Below are 15,445 nucleotides of genomic sequence, written 5' to 3'. Positions count from 1 at the left end.
GGCAGTGACTGTGCACCACGAGCCTTGTTTCTTTGTTCCCCACATAGCCTTCCAGAGACTCATTCTGGAGCTCTGCGCCAGCCCACGACCTTGAAGAATGCCCTTTTCACATCCTTGTTCCGGAGGCTGTAGATGATGGGGTTGAGGAAGGCCGAGATGATATTGTAGAACAAGGCCAGCTTCTTGTCCTGCTCTGGGGAGGCCTTCGTGCCAGGCTTCATGTACATGACCATGGCCGGCACACAGAACATGGTCACCACAGTGATATGGGAGGCACAGGTGGAGAAGGCCTTCAGCCGTCCCTGTGCTGAGCGGATCTTCAAGATGACAATGAAGATGTTGACATAAACAACAAGGATGAGTGACAGTGGGATCAGTATGACACTAAAACCAAGAATGAAGTCTACCCGGTCATTGACTGAGGTATCTGCACATGCCAGCTTTAAAACTGCAGGGACTTCACAGAAGAAATGATTGATTTTGTTAGGGCCACAATAGGGCAATCTCATGGCAAAGATGGTGTAGACAAGGGCTGAGGTGACACCACAGAGTGCACAGAAAGTGACCATTGCCCCACACAGCCAAGGGCTCATGATGACCTTGTACCTGAGTGGGTGGCAGATGGCTACAAATCTGTCTATAGACATGATGGCAAAGAGCCAGGACTCAGTGACACCTAGCACCAAGAAAATATACATCTGGGCCACACAACCCACAAAGGAGATGGTCTTCTTCTCAATGGCCAGATGTGCCAACATCTGGGGCACCGTTGTAGTGGTATATCCCAGGTCCAATACGGAGAGGACGCCAATGAAGAAGTACATGGGAGTGTGGAGGCATGAGTCCAGGAAGATGAGGAGGGCGATCGAGCTGTTGCCCAGAATAATCAACAGGTAGATCATTAGAAAGGCTGAGAAGAGCAGAGGAGTGGTCCTGGGGCCCAGGGAGAATCCCAGAAGAATGAATTCAGCCACAAAGGTCCGGTTAGGCTCTTGCATTGTGTTCCACCTCTCAATGAAAAAGAAAGGTAGAAATTCAGACAGAAGACCAGCTAAAGTACTTACTAGACCGGGGTTCTGGTGAGGTTGGGTAGTAGTCGCTGTCCAGTTATGTGATGTCCTCCTAATAAGACAGCCTGTTCTACCTCCCCTTGTCCGCTGCCACGACTCCCAGGAAAATCGTATAGAGAGCTTCACAACCAGCATGGCTCCGCCTCTAAACCATCAGTAAGTCCCCACCACGGCCTCAGTCTCTAACCATGAAATGACAGCATTGGCCCAGCTGATTTCTAAGTCCCCTTAGCGGCCCCCTCTCTTGTAAAGCATTTTTTTAAAAGATTTATTTATTTATTTATTTGAAAGTCAGAGTTACAGAGAGAGAGAGAGAGAGAGAGAGGTCTTCCTCCACTGGCTCACTCCCCAGTTGGCCACAATGGCCAGAGGCTTAACCCACTATGTCACAGCGCCGGCCCCCGAACTGCTGGTTTTTCTTGGGATCAGGGAAAGGACAGCATCTCCAGATGTCACTTGCACAGTCAGCACTTAGGGAACGGAGCAGTCTTGGTTCTGTAAGTATTACCCCTTCTCCTGCACCTGTTTATCTGTCCCTAACCTCCTAGTTCACCAGTCTGCTTCCTTTCGGAGCAGTCCATTAAGCAAATTCTTGACATTGGCCAACTGCACACAGAATGAGCCCCCCAGGTGCTGGGCACCTTTCCAGGCCTTCACAAAGCTCACGTGAGAGCTGTGAAGTAGCTCTCAAACAAGTGTTGTTATTAACTCTCCACCTTTCACCAAACACCCATTGTGGTCTCATTGTTAGCCCGTTACTTCCATCTGCACAAAACTGGTGCTTGGGCCCCATGGGCTCTGAAGGGAGATGGACCACGTGGCAAGTGGAAGGGGCATGTTAGGGACCTGGTCTGGCATGAACGCTGCCTCCAGTTTTCCTGCTGTGTGAGTCGGGCTGTAAGCTCACTTCTCCAGGCCCCAGCTTCCTCAGCTATACAACAAGCATAAAGGCAGCTACTCTGCAAGCCGCATTCTCCTGACGTCATCCAGTTCTGCCTGGGGGTCTACAGCGGGAAATCGCTGCGTCTTTTTGCACAGACCCCCAGGGTGAGATCTTCCCTTCAGGGTCTGATGCTCAGTAGTGTTTATCTGATTGCACCACGAGGGCAGCTGGGACTAACTGGGAAGAGCTGCCCATAAACGGACACGAGTGTCCACACCTGCTCTTCCACAACCAGGACCGTCGGCGGGAAACTAGGCTTCCTGACGGCCTCGCACCCCCCCCCCCCCAAACCTGATTCTGCTGAGAGCATACAACAGCTCTATGAAGTACCTGGGAGGAGGAGGGGGCGACTGTGCGAACCTCAGGCCTGGGCAGCAGAAACCCCGTGTGAGCAGAGCAAGGAGCGGAGTCGTTACCTACCACGGGCTCTCTGACTCCATTTGGGCCAAAATGAACAGAATTCAACTCGGAGGTGAGAGCTAACTCATTCCTGAGCAGCGATTGGATGTTCCATGTGCAGCAAAATTGCAATTAGTCTGAGTCCTCAACTTCCTGGAACGTTCTTAGGGGGAAAAGGCAAATCAGGACGGTAAAGAATGTTGGGTTTGGTTTAATTATATGAGGATGTGTCAAAAGTTTGTGGGAAATGGAATTAAAAGATAGGCTTATTTTGGTGCAAAAATATTAAATCTACAAATAAGAAAGGTATTCAAAAAGTTCGTGGAAATGTGTATTAGGAAAAACCATGCATGCATTTCAAAGTTTTTCTACAGCAAAAAAAAAAAAAAAAAAGATAACAAAAGCCTTGTCTTTTGAAGTCCCCTGGTGTGTGTGTGTGTGTACACGCACGCACACCCCTCCACATGCACATAGTAGTTGATGACATCTGTAAGATCCATGCAGCCAGACCTGCCCGAAACTTATATCTCATCTACATCCTATCCTTCCCCACCTTCCACTGCTGCCACCTCCCAGATGCCTCTCCCACTCATCGGGCCCTCTCTAGTCCCACTGCTAGTGTTCATCTTGGATACTGAATCTCTTTCTCTCACCTGGTCTCATCTCGGTCCTCCCACTGGACCCCTGCCCAGTCCATCCTCTGCACTAGCCTTCAGCGTGTTCTTTCTAAAACAAAAATCTGACCAGCCACTCCTTCCCAGATCCCTTGTCTGCAGGGAAAAATCCAAGCACACAGACCAATACCCAGGCTTCACTCCTTAGAGCCAGACTCAGTTTGGATCTCAGTCCCTTCCTCCCAGAAAGGTTGATGGGCTCACACATTAGAGCAGGGCTGGGAGCATCCAGCCCACACCCTGCCAAGGCAACAAGAGGTAAGACTCGAAATTCATTCCATGTCTAGCAGGCTAATTTTTAAGTTGATAGCTTTGTATGGCCCTTGAATGATGTTATGAATTTCCAAATGGCCCTTGGCAGAAAGAAGGTTCCCCATCCCCGGCTTTAAAGAGATCTCCAGTGGCTGCAAGGGCTGACACAGAAAACAGTCCAGCGTTCTAGAAGTCCATTTCCAGGGACTGGAGACTGACTCACAGTGGGACACTCATCCCGGTCACAATGGGAGCTTGGGGCAGACTCGAAATGAGCATCCAGAAATCCTTGCTGCAAGGCGGTCAGCAACGTGAGCTCCTAGCTCAAGGCAAGCCCAAGCCAACTTGGAAATTCTGCGGGTCAGACACACCTCCACTCGGCTCCACTGTGTGTGACTTCATTGCTTCCCACCACAATCTCCTTACTTAAAACGGCCTGGCTTATCAGAGAACCAACAGATGCTTCCTGAGTGGTCCACATACTGGGGACCTCTGCGAAGCCAGGACAAAGGGAAAGGAATGGTTGCATTCTCTTTCTCCCTGTGGTTTTTCCTCCTGTTCCCCAGAGGTGAAGAAAAATACACCTGTGCTGGAGGACATGACACCTCCCACCTCCAGGAGACACCAAGGCACAGGTCCACCTTGGGGAGGGCTGGGGAATGATGGTGCTAAATATTATGAGTCTTTTCTATGCTTTCCTTCAAGGCCAACCAATAAATACTAATTCTAATAGTAGATGCTGCCTATGTGCCAGGCATTGTAACATGTGCTTTATATTCAGTATTTTATTTTATCACAATGACTGGCATAACAGTAGAAATTTAACAATGAGCATGGGCACCCTCCAGTCAGAATAGGCATTAGCCATAGGAAACAGGCAAGGCTGTACCAGTCCACCTGCAAGCTGAGCAGGACCCCTGCCTATAGCCAGCCTGTGAGGTAGCCTTATTTCTAAACCCATTTTACAGAGCTGATGCATCTTGCCCAGCTGTAGCTGAGGCAGACCCTATACTCATAAGCACAAGCCAGCACCACCTCTCTGAGCACGAATGGCAAGAACGTGGAAGGCTGACCTGTTTGTAAGCAGGAGCTCTCTCTCCCTGCATCACTTTCTCATTTGCTCACTCATCCCCATCTCTTGCAGAGTTGAAGCTTAATGAAAAGGAGCAGGAAGATCAGAGATCACGGCCCAAAAGCTGGAGAAGTGACGCTGGGCAGGTGCAGATCAGACCGGGAAAGTGTAGGAAGGGGATAATGCCAGGCTGTTCCCGGGGCTGCAGTGCCACCCGCACACAGAGGAGTGGCCATATGCTACCCATCCTGAGCCTGTGTGTCCATGGTGCCGCCTGCCTCCACACACAGGTCTCCTTCTCAGCACCAGGCAAACGGCATCCTGGCGGAGGTAGGTCTAGAGCTGACTCTTCTCCACACCGCCTTCTCCTATCAGGTCTAGGCAGCTCCAGGAGTCCTCAAAGCTGTTGGGGAAGAGAGAGGGCTGGCTCGGGGCCATAAAGGAAGCAGGGGGTGTCCCCTCTGAGGGCCCGGGGTCTGCTGTACCAGGGGATAGATGAGGTGAGTCATGGGAGCCAGGGTTCACCTGAGAATCCCAGGAAACAAAAGCCAGGGCAGAGGAGGAGGAGAGTTCTCAGGGGGCAGCTCATGGGGGAGCAAGGATGGACTGGGGTATAGACCAGAGACAAGATTGGATAAAAGAGACCCAGAGGCCAACATGGCAAGCATCACTCCACACAGACACACAAGGAGGCCTGGACCAACACAGAGGCAGGAAAGAGCCTAGAGACTGGAAAGGGATAGAAACTGAAAGACAGAATTGGGATCAGTCAGAAGCCAGAAGCATGGGCTCTTGGAGCGAATATTAGTGCTCGGGGCGCTGGCCCCTGGGTTAGGGCAGTTGCCCTCCTCCCATGCTCCTCATACCTCACCTGGCGGCCAGAAACCAGCCTGCAGGGTAGGAGGCAGGCCCAGTCCATGGCCCCCAACCCTGGCTTTGTCCTCCCGGAGGAGAGCCTAGATCTGCCCGGAGCCTCTAGGTCTGGGAAGGGTTTGCATCAGAGCAGCTGGGTCTTGCTCTCAATTGCTCTGTGTTGCAGGTCCCTCCCTGAGCCTTCAGCAACACTCCACTGGTCTGCTCTGGACAACGGCGGAGATTCACTAAACTTCGAGGTTGGAAGTGATTTAGGAGAATCCAGCTCCTCTTCTCTGCAGCCCACCAGGCACCAGATGCTCCCCTAAACCATTCACATATCATCAGGGACAGGTGATTTACTCTACCTCAAGACAGCTTAGCTGGCTATGTCTCTGCCCTTTCTTATACTGAGCCAAGAGCAAGCAGGTCCCTTCTGACATCAACAGTGAGTTCTCTACAGAACCCTACTCCCTCGCATTCTGCCCTCCACCCTTCCACCTCCAACCCCTCTCTTCCATCTCCACCAGAAGCCCCAGTCTCCACCACTTTGCAGTAGCCCCTCTCTGCCCTTACCTTTCCTTGGGAGCATGAGAGGGGCTGTCTGGGTTGCCTTCAGTCCTCTTCATGAGCCCTTCCTGTCTTGACCCCGCCCACAGTCCCCAAGCTGGATCCTTTCTTCCTCCCAGCATCTCTAATGGCAGGCATCTCCCCCGACAGCCAGGGTGATCACCCCTCCCTTCTGCTCAGCAGCTAAGGGCTCTGAAGAACAAGCCCTGGGGGGAAGCAGAAGACAGGGGATCTGCAGGCAGACGCACTCGGCCAGCGACACTGACCTGGGCGAGTCACAGAGCCTCCCAGGGCCTCCATTTCCTCTGAGCACGAATGGCAGGAACGTGGAAGGCTGACCTGGTCACACTTGGACCTGGTTTTTTTTTTTTCTGAGTAGTCACTACGAGCATTATGAGTGCGACACTTGATACATCTGAGAGTATTTCCAAAAGTTCATGGAAATGGAACTAAAAGATAAGTTTATTTTGGTGTGAAAATTTTTGAAATACATGCATAAGAAGGGCTTTTAAAAAGTTCATGGAAAATGCACACTAAAAGAACTTACACATGGATTTTTAGTACCATGGAACAAAATCCTTAGAGCATTCTTATCCTCATTTTACAGACACAGAAATGGAAAATTGAAGTAGCCCATGGGGATTTTGTCTGACTGCATGGGCTGTGTTTCTAACCAGTCTTCAGTCCAACTTTGGGATCCAGTAAAAGCCAGGGCAGACAGGGAACCACGAGAACTCTTGGGTCTCATGGAAGGACAGAGTCACCCGTAGAGGTGTTGAGGGGGGGAGAGGTGATTGACTAAGGGGCTATGGACTCAAAGGAAGCAATTTCTGGGCACAGTGGGCTCTTCTGGGTTTTGGCTCAGTGGATATTCTCCTGGGGATTTGGTAGGGAAAGGGGAAAGGACCCCACATTCGCTGGTTTTCTATGTGCCAGACACTTCTTGTGCATGATTTCATCTCATTCTCCAACAACTCTGCAGGGGAAGTGCCTCATCCCGCTCTACAGTGAGGGCACTGCTGATCAGAGAGCTCCAATGACGTGTCTAACATCGGCCATTCGAAGTAGACCAGAGCCGGTCTAGATCCAACCTCTTGGAAGCTGGCCCTACTGCTCTGGGCTCCGGGGCAGGGAGGATGACCAGCCAGGGCCATGCAGCCTTTCCAAGAATCCTGAGTTGTTCCTGAGGTCCCTACTCGAGTGGCATGCTTCCTGATTCTCAATCCAGAGATTGCTGACTGTGGGTTCCTGTCTACTCTGAGCAGCCCCTGCTGGGCTCTTCCCCGTTCCTGAGTTACATAGGTAGTCTGTGCTCACTTAGAAAATCCATAAGCACAGATAGGCAGAAAGGAGAAAAAGGACTCTGTAGTTCCACAGGGCAAAGAAAACTCTGTGTCTCTTTTTGTTCTATGCCTGAATAATGGTTTTCCCCTCTGTTGCCTGACTGATACCCCACTTTACCTTCAATTATATTGTGACAGGAGCTAGTTGGGAGACTGCACGTTTCCTCCTTCTTTGCCAGCAGAACCATGTTCTTGCCGATAGCCTTTGTTGGAGGCTCTCAACACATCACGAACAGAACAACCCCAGATGACAGCTGTGCCCGCCCCTCTCCATCTCCCAGAATCCCTGTCAGCAAGGGCAGTCACGTAACCTGGTCCTGTCCAGGGAGAGGGAGGAAAACCACACCAAGGAGAAGGAGTTCTTGTGAAAATGTTGGTTTTCCTACTAAAGGGTTAGAGGTGGCTGTGATGCAACCCCACCCCTCAAACCCCCTTTCTGTCACTGAAATGATTTAGTTAGAACAGGAATTGTAGGAAGGCAGACAGGACAAAGCCTCGCCATCCCCCACCCCTCGTCCCCCACCCCACGACTGGCAATGTAGGAGATTTTCTCTTTAATTTTTATTTTAAATTAGTTTTTAATGTTTTTTTCACGGTAGATACAATTATAAGAATATATCAATATTGCTTTCCTCTCTTCCTTCCTCCCTCTCCTTCTCTCCCTTCCACCCTCTTTCCTTCTCTCTCTTTTTTTTTTTTTTTGAGATAATGTATTTTAAATTTACATTACAGTTAAAGGGCTTACTACTTCACCGAACGAGAAATTAAACAAGAAAAGAACAAAAAAGGCCCTAGTTTAGTGGGAATATAGACAACAGCTATAAATAGTAGTTGAATGGGAAAATGGCCATTTCACCCATATACAGTAAGTTTTAAAGCAATCACAGATCATTAAAGCTATAGAAGTATAACATTCATTATCATTGGTATGACAAAACAATAAAAGTTTTGCAAAACTATGTTTGTTGCAATACTGATACACACAGGCATCTCTTTTTTCATTTGTTTTTTAAATTTTAGCTCCCACACATAAGGGAGAACACATGGTATTTGTCTGAGTCCAGCTTATTTCACTAACATGATGTCCTCCAGTTGCATCCATTTTGCTGCAAATGGTAGAATTGCATTTTTTTTATAGCTGAATAATATTCCTTTGTGTATATATACCACATTCTCCTTATCTTTTCATCTGATGATGGACACCTGGGTTGATTCCAAATTTTGGCTGTTGTGAACAGCGCTGCTATAAACATGCTGGTGCAGGTAGGTATCTTTTTGATACATTGTGTTCAAGTCTTTTAGGTTTATACTTAGTCATGGGATTGCTGGACCATATGGCAAGTCTATTTCTAGTTTTCTAAAAAGTCACCACACCTTTTTCCACAGTGGCTGCACTAATTTACATTCCCACAAACAGTGTATAAGTGTTCCCCTTTCTCCACATCCTCACCAGCATTTGTTACTCTTTTGGCCATTCTAAGAGGAGTGAGGTGACATATCATTGTGGTTTTGATTTGCATTTCCCTGATGGCTGGTGATATTGAGCACTTTTTAATATATTTGTTGGCCATTTGTATTTCTTCTTTTGAGAACTGTCTATTGAAGTCCTTTGCCCATTTCTCAACTGGATTGGTTGTTTTTTTGTTGAGTTGCCAATGTATTTGGGATACCAGCCCTTTGTAGGACAAGTGGTTTGCAAATATTTTTCCCCATCTGGTGGATATCTCTTCATTCTATCGATCATTTCCTTTGCTGTGCAGGAGCACAGCAAAGTCCCATTTGTTTGGTTTTGCTTTTGTTGCCTGTGCTTTTGGGGTCTTATTCAAGAAGTTGTACCCTACTCTAATATCTTGTAGTGTTGCCCCTACATTTTATTACAGCAACTTCATAATCTTAAGTCTTAAATTTAGGTCTTTGATCCATCTTGAGTTGATTTTTGTATATGGTTAAGAGGTGTGGATCTAATTTCATTCTTCTACAAATACATCCAGTTTTGCCAGCACCATTTGTTGAAGGATTATCCTTACTCCACTGTATGGTCTGAGCACTTTTGTCAAAAATCAGTTGGCTGCATGTGTGTGGATTCATTTCTGGGCTCTCTATTCTGTCCCATTGATCTATGCATCAGTTTTTATGCCAGTACCATGCTGTTTTAATTACTATTGCTCTGTTAGTATGCTTTGAAGTCAGGTATTGTGATGCTTCCAGCTTGATTTTTCTTGCTCGGGTTAACTTTGGCTATTCTAGGTCGTTTGTGATTCCATATGATTTTTAGGACTGCCTTTTCTAATTCTGTAAAGAATGTCATTGGTATTTTGATATGGATTGCATGGAATCTGTACATTGCTTTGGGTAGTATAGACATTTTAATGATATCAATTCCTCCAATCCATGAGCAAGGGATAGCTTTCCATTTTTTGGTATTCTTGATGATTTTTTGTATCAATGTTTGATAATTTTCACTGTAGAGATCTTTCACTTCTGGTTAGATTGATTCCTAAATATTTGAATTTTTGGTGGCTGTTGTGAATGAGATTTTCTTTCTTCTTTCTACTACTGTTTTTCTTCTGTTTATTTTGTAACCTGCAACTTTACTGAATTGGTTTACCAATTCTAAAAGCTTTCTGTTGGAGTGTTTAGGTTTTTCCATGTACAACAGCCTGTCATCTGCAAATACGGGTAATTTGACTTCTTTTTTTCCAATTTTTGATGCCCTTTATTTCTTTCTCCTCCCTAATTGCTCTTGCTAAAAATTCCAGTAGTATATATTGAACAAGAGTGGAGAAAATGGACATCCTTGTCTTGTTCCACATCTGAGGGGAAATGCTTTCAGATTTCCTCCTTTCAGTTGTTGGTTGTGATATGTAGCCTTTATAATTTTGAAGAATGTTCCTTCTGTGCCTAAATTGTGGAGAGTTTTTTTTTAATCATGAAATAGTGTTGAACCTTATCAAATGCTCTCTCTGCATCTATTGAGATGAACTATGGTTTTTGTTCTTCATTCTATTGATATGATTTATGACATTTATTGATTTGCAAATGTTGAAACACCCTTGCATTTCTGGGATAAATCTCATTTGATTGTGATGAATGATCTTTTTGATGTGGTTTTAGGTTCAATTTGCTAACTATTTTGTTGAGAATCTTTGCATCTATGTTCATTAAGGATATAGGTCTGTAGTTTTTCTTTTCATGTCATATCTTTGTTTGGTTTTGGTATCAAAGTAATGTTGGTTGGGGCTGGCGCTGTGGCGCAGCAAGTGAACACCCTGGCCTGAAGTGCCAGCATCCCTTATGGTCATCGGTTCTAGTCCTGGTTGCTCCACTTCCAATCCAGCTCTCTGCTATGGCCTGGGAAAGCAGTGTAAGATGGCCCAAGTCTTTGGGCCCCTGCACCCACGTGGAAGACCTGGAAGAAGCTCCTGGCTCCTGGCTTCGGATTGTCGCAGCTCCAACCATTGCAGCCAATTGGGGAGTGAACCATAGGATGGAAGGCCTTTCTCTCTCTCTGCCTCTCCTCTCTCTGTGTAACTGTGACTTTCAAATAAAAATAAATAAATCTTTAAAAAAAAAAAAAGTAATGTTGGCCTCATAAAAAGAGTTTGGCAGAGTTCCATCCTGTTCAATATTTTGGAATAGTTTGAAGAGTATTGGAGTTATTTCCTCTTTGAGTGTTTTGTAGTATTCAGTAGCAAAACCATCAAGTCCCAGACTTTTCCTTGATGGGAGACTTTAGACTACTACTTCAATCTCATTGCTCATTATGGGTCTGTTTAGGTTGTCTGTATCTTCTTGATTTAATCTTGATAGATTATGTAAGTCCAGGAATTTATCCATTTCTTTGAGGTGTTCCAGTTTATTAGCATATGGTTCTTCATAGCAGTTTCTTATGATCCTTTGTATTCAGTGGTGTTGGTTGTAAAATCTCCTTTTTCATCTCTAATTTTATTTATTTGAGTTTTTTCTCTTTTTTTTTTCCTTGTTAGTTTGGATAGAGGATTACCTATTTTGTTTATCTTCTCAAAAAAACAAATTTTGTTTTGTTGATCTTCTGTATTTTTTTTTAGTTTCAATTTTTTTTTTTATTTCTGTTCTGATCCTTATTATTTCTTGCCTCCTGCTGATTTTGGGTTGGGTTTGTTTTTGTTTTTCCAAATCTTCAGTATGCACCATTAAATCTTTAATTTGAAACATTTCTCTTTTTTAATGCAAGCACTTAATGCTTTAAACTTGCCTCTTAAATTTGCTTTTGCTAGGCTGGCACCGTGGCTCAATAAGCTAATCCTCCACCTTGCGGCGCCAGCACACCGGGTTTTAGTCCCGGTCGGGGCACTGGATTCTGTCCCGGTTGCCCCTCTTCCAGGCCAGCTCTCTGCTGTGGCCCAGGAGTGCAGTGGAGGATGGCCCAAGTACTTGGGCCCTGCACCCCATGGGAGACCAGGAGAAGTACCTGGCTCCTGCCATTGGATCAGCGCGGTGTGCTAGCCTCAGCGGCCATTGGAGGGTGAACCAACGGCAAAGGAAGACCTTTCTCTCTGTCTCTCTCACTGTCCACTCTGCCTGTCAAAAAAAAATTTTGCTTTTGCTGTATCCCACGGGTTTTGATATGTGGTGTTTTCATTTTCATTTGTCTCAAGAAAGTTTTTGGCTTAATTTTTAATTTCTTCAATGACCCATTGATCATTCAGTAGCATGTTGCTTAATTTCCAAGAGATCTATTGTCCTTGTTGTTGATTTCTAGTTTCGTTCCTTTTATGATCTGAGACAATACATGGTATGAGTTCAACCTTTTTAAATTTGCTGAAACTTGTGTGGTCCAGCCTAGAACACGTTTCGTGTTCTGATGAGAAGAATGCGTAGTCTGTGGCTGTTGGATGGAATGTCCTGTAAGTGTCTGATGGGTCCATTTGCTCAACACTTCAACTCCCATGTATCTTTATTGATTTTCTGTCTGGATGATCTGTCCATTAATGAGAGTGGAGTGTTGAAGTCACCCACTATTACTGTATTGCAGTCCATCTCATGGAAAATTTTCATAACCTATCTGGGAAACCAGCCTGAGCAGGAAACAACTCTGATACTGAAGGAGACATAAAGGATTTCATTGTTTAGCAGGGAGAAAAGCAGGCTTGGATTCAAGGCCACATACAAGGGTAGGTGGCTGGAGTTATCTGTGGCCAGTTTCGGGAGTATGGTGAAGATAAACAGCTCCCCCCACAGACCCCCAAATAGAGCTTTTTCTGTGTTCTGTGAGGAACGCTTGATGTTTTACACACATAAATCCCCAGCACAAGAAAGCGTGGAGCACTTGCCCTCCTGGCTGTGTTCCCAGGAGTTTATTACCTTTCCTTCCTATTAAACTGTTGTGCTAAAATCGCCTTCTCAAGCGTTCATTGGTTTGGTTCTTCGTCACAGTAAGAGCAAGTTCCCAGGCTTCCTCTCAGCTGTTACATCACTATGAATACAACTACACGTGAGGAAAAGGCTTAGCTACTCTCAGTGGTTCTCCTATAACATTATTCACCTGTGAAACAGTGTAATAACCACTTACTTCCAGACTTCTTCTTATGTGAAAAAAATTCCTATATATCTAAACTACAATTAGCTGGACTTTCTGTTTTGGTTTTCGGGAAGTTATTTTTTGGATTTTTATTTATTTTTTGAAAGGTAGTGTTGCAGTGGGAGAGAGAAGAGAGACAGAAAGAAAGAGAAAGAGAGAGAAAGAGAGAGAGCGATCTTTCATCTGCTGGTTCACTCTCCAAATGGCCACAACAGCTAGGGCTGGGCCAACCCAAAGCCAGGAGCCAGGAGCTTCTTCCCTGTCTCCATGAATGCAGGAGCCCAAGCACTTGGGCCATCTTCTACTACCGTCCCAGGTGCCTTAGCAGGGAGCTGGATCAAAAGCAGAACAGCCTAGACTCAAACTGGTGCCCATAGGGGATGCTGGTGCTTCAAGCGGTGGCTTTACCTGCTACACCACAGCACCAGCCACAGGGAAATCTTAATGGATTAAGGATTCTGCCTTTTAAAAAGTAATATTATGTGATAAACATTTTGCCATCTACTTACATATTCTTTATAACCATTATTTTCTGGTAATTGTTCACCTATTGTTGGACATGTAGTTTTAGTTTAATTTCCCCCCTATTACTAATGAATACCAAACTGATACCACTGCTATGTAGCAGATTTCTTGGTACAATAGTTTACTGAGTTGAATTAGACTTATGAAATGTTAATATAACAGTTTCCAACTTTATTCCCAACCATGATGAAGTAAGTGGTAGTAGAATTACCCTCCTATCTGAAATAACAAAAAATGCTAGACAAATATATGATAAAATATTTTTCTGTACATTGGATCTCAGGCAGCCGGAGACAATGATCTTATGAGAAATAGGAAACCAATGAGTTGAGCCCTATGATTTCCCTCAACTAAGGTCTCCCTATACTTTTAACAATTAAGATTGTCACTTGTTCTCTTAAATAAGGCATCTCGGCAGGCTGGAAAGTGTGCTACAGGGGTTGATGACACTGAGGAAGCTAAGGATCCCCCTGGGTTGAAGAGATTGAGTTCAGGTCCAGGGCGGCCATGGTGGCCAGAGTTCCCAGAGCAGGCTGCTGGGAAAAGAGAGCTACACAGGGACCCACTCAAGTCTCCTGTTGAGTGCTGCTCTGTGCATGTGTGTGGGAAAACTACCAAAGAACAGGCAAGAGGGGAAGCCAGTGACTTCAGGGAAACCGTCCTCAGAGCTCGTGCAGGACCAGAGACGTTTCCAGTTTCCACCATTCTGGTCTCACCTAACCAAGCTTAAAAGCAGAACTGAAAAGGATAAAAATATATGCACGTAATACATTTACTAAGAATGCTTATTAAGAATCCAAAACTTCCTACACAGCTGACGTAATTGACATCTAATAACAAATCATTAGGAATACAATGAAACAAGAGGATACACCCCATAGTGAGGAGAGAAATCATTCAGTTAAAATTGACCAAGCTGGGTGGGCATTTGGCCTAGTTGTTAAAGCACTACCTGGAACACTCACCTCCCATGTGGAGTGCCTGGGTTCGAGTCCCAGCTCCGCTCTCAATGCCAGCTTGCTGCTAACGTGCACCCTGAGAGGCAGCCAATGATGGCTCAAGTACCTGGGTCCCTGCCACATGGGAGACCTGGATAGAGTTCCTGGCTCCTGGCTTCAGCCTGACCCAGCTCTGGTGGGAGGGAAAAAACCAGTAGGGAGAAGATCTCTTCTCTGTGTCTCTGTATCACTGTCTGTTTGCCTGCTACATAAAGTAAATAAATATGAATTACTATATCTATATCCCATATGGTTAAGAAGTTACAGGAAAAATTGAGCATACTAAGAAGAAATATGAAGAATATAAGACTTACACTATATGTAGATGAAAACTGTACTGTGTTAGATGACAAATTCTCTGGGTGAAATTGCAGGAGAAAAATTAATAAATGTAATAACATGAAAATAAAAACTAGCCAAAATGAAGCACACAGAGAAAAAAGACCTTGAAAGTGATCAAAACATAAGTGAACTGATGGACAATTGTTTCCACCACCGGGACAATTTCTTTTTTTATTTTTAATTTTTTATTTATATAAGGTGAACAAATTTCATGTTACACATTTCATATAAACAGATTTAAGAGCATAATGATACTTCACTTCCTAACCCTCTCCTCCTTTTCTTCTATTTTCTTTTTAAAATTTATTTAAGTTATACAAGTTTCAGGTATTTCATATACACAAATTGAGGAACACAGTGATACTTCCCAACCTACCCTCCCTCCTGCCCATGCTTCAGTCCTTCTTCCTCATCCCTCTCCCATTCCCACTCTTAATTTTTACAAAGATCTATTTTGAGTTTACCTAACGATCATAAAGTTAACCCAAAAGAAGCTCAGTGTGAACTCTATGGCTGTTATCAAAAAGATAAAAGACAAGAAGTGTTGTTATTAGCAGACACTTGGTCTTATTTATGTGATCCTTTTGACACTTATTCCTATCTTTATGAACAGTTATGCACTTAAAATAATCACTTTAACTAGTACAATGGCTTTAGTACCTGCCAACTGAATGGGATTTGGAGTCCCATGGCAAGTTTTTAGCTTTACCCTTAGGTGGAAAGGATGTGGAGAAAAGGGAACTCTTGTTTACTCCCAGTGGAAATGCAAACTATCAGTGCCATTATTGGAAACAGTTTGGAGGCTCTTCAAAAAAGCTACGGGTAGGAGAACCATATAACTGAGC

At 45.0% G+C, this 15,445-nt stretch overlaps 1 protein-coding gene across 1 annotated transcript; it reads right to left on the bottom strand.

The window, feature by feature from the left end:
* Positions 1-59: 59 nt before the first annotated feature.
* LOC100352173 (olfactory receptor 2D3-like) lies at positions 60-998 on the bottom strand. Its single transcript, XM_002715698.3, has one exon. The coding sequence runs from the start codon at positions 996-998 to the stop codon at positions 60-62; it is 939 nt and encodes a 312-aa protein (XP_002715744.3).
* Positions 999-15,445: the final 14,447 nt, after the last annotated feature.

The sequence above is a fragment of the Oryctolagus cuniculus genome, chromosome 7, assembly GCF_051225735.1.
Source record: "Oryctolagus cuniculus isolate XC-2025 breed Fujian yellow rabbit chromosome 7, ASM5122573v1, whole genome shotgun sequence".
Taxonomy (NCBI): Eukaryota; Metazoa; Chordata; class Mammalia; order Lagomorpha; family Leporidae; genus Oryctolagus; species Oryctolagus cuniculus.
The sequence above is the reverse complement of the archived record's forward strand: the minus strand, read 5'-3'. Positions and strand labels throughout refer to the sequence as shown.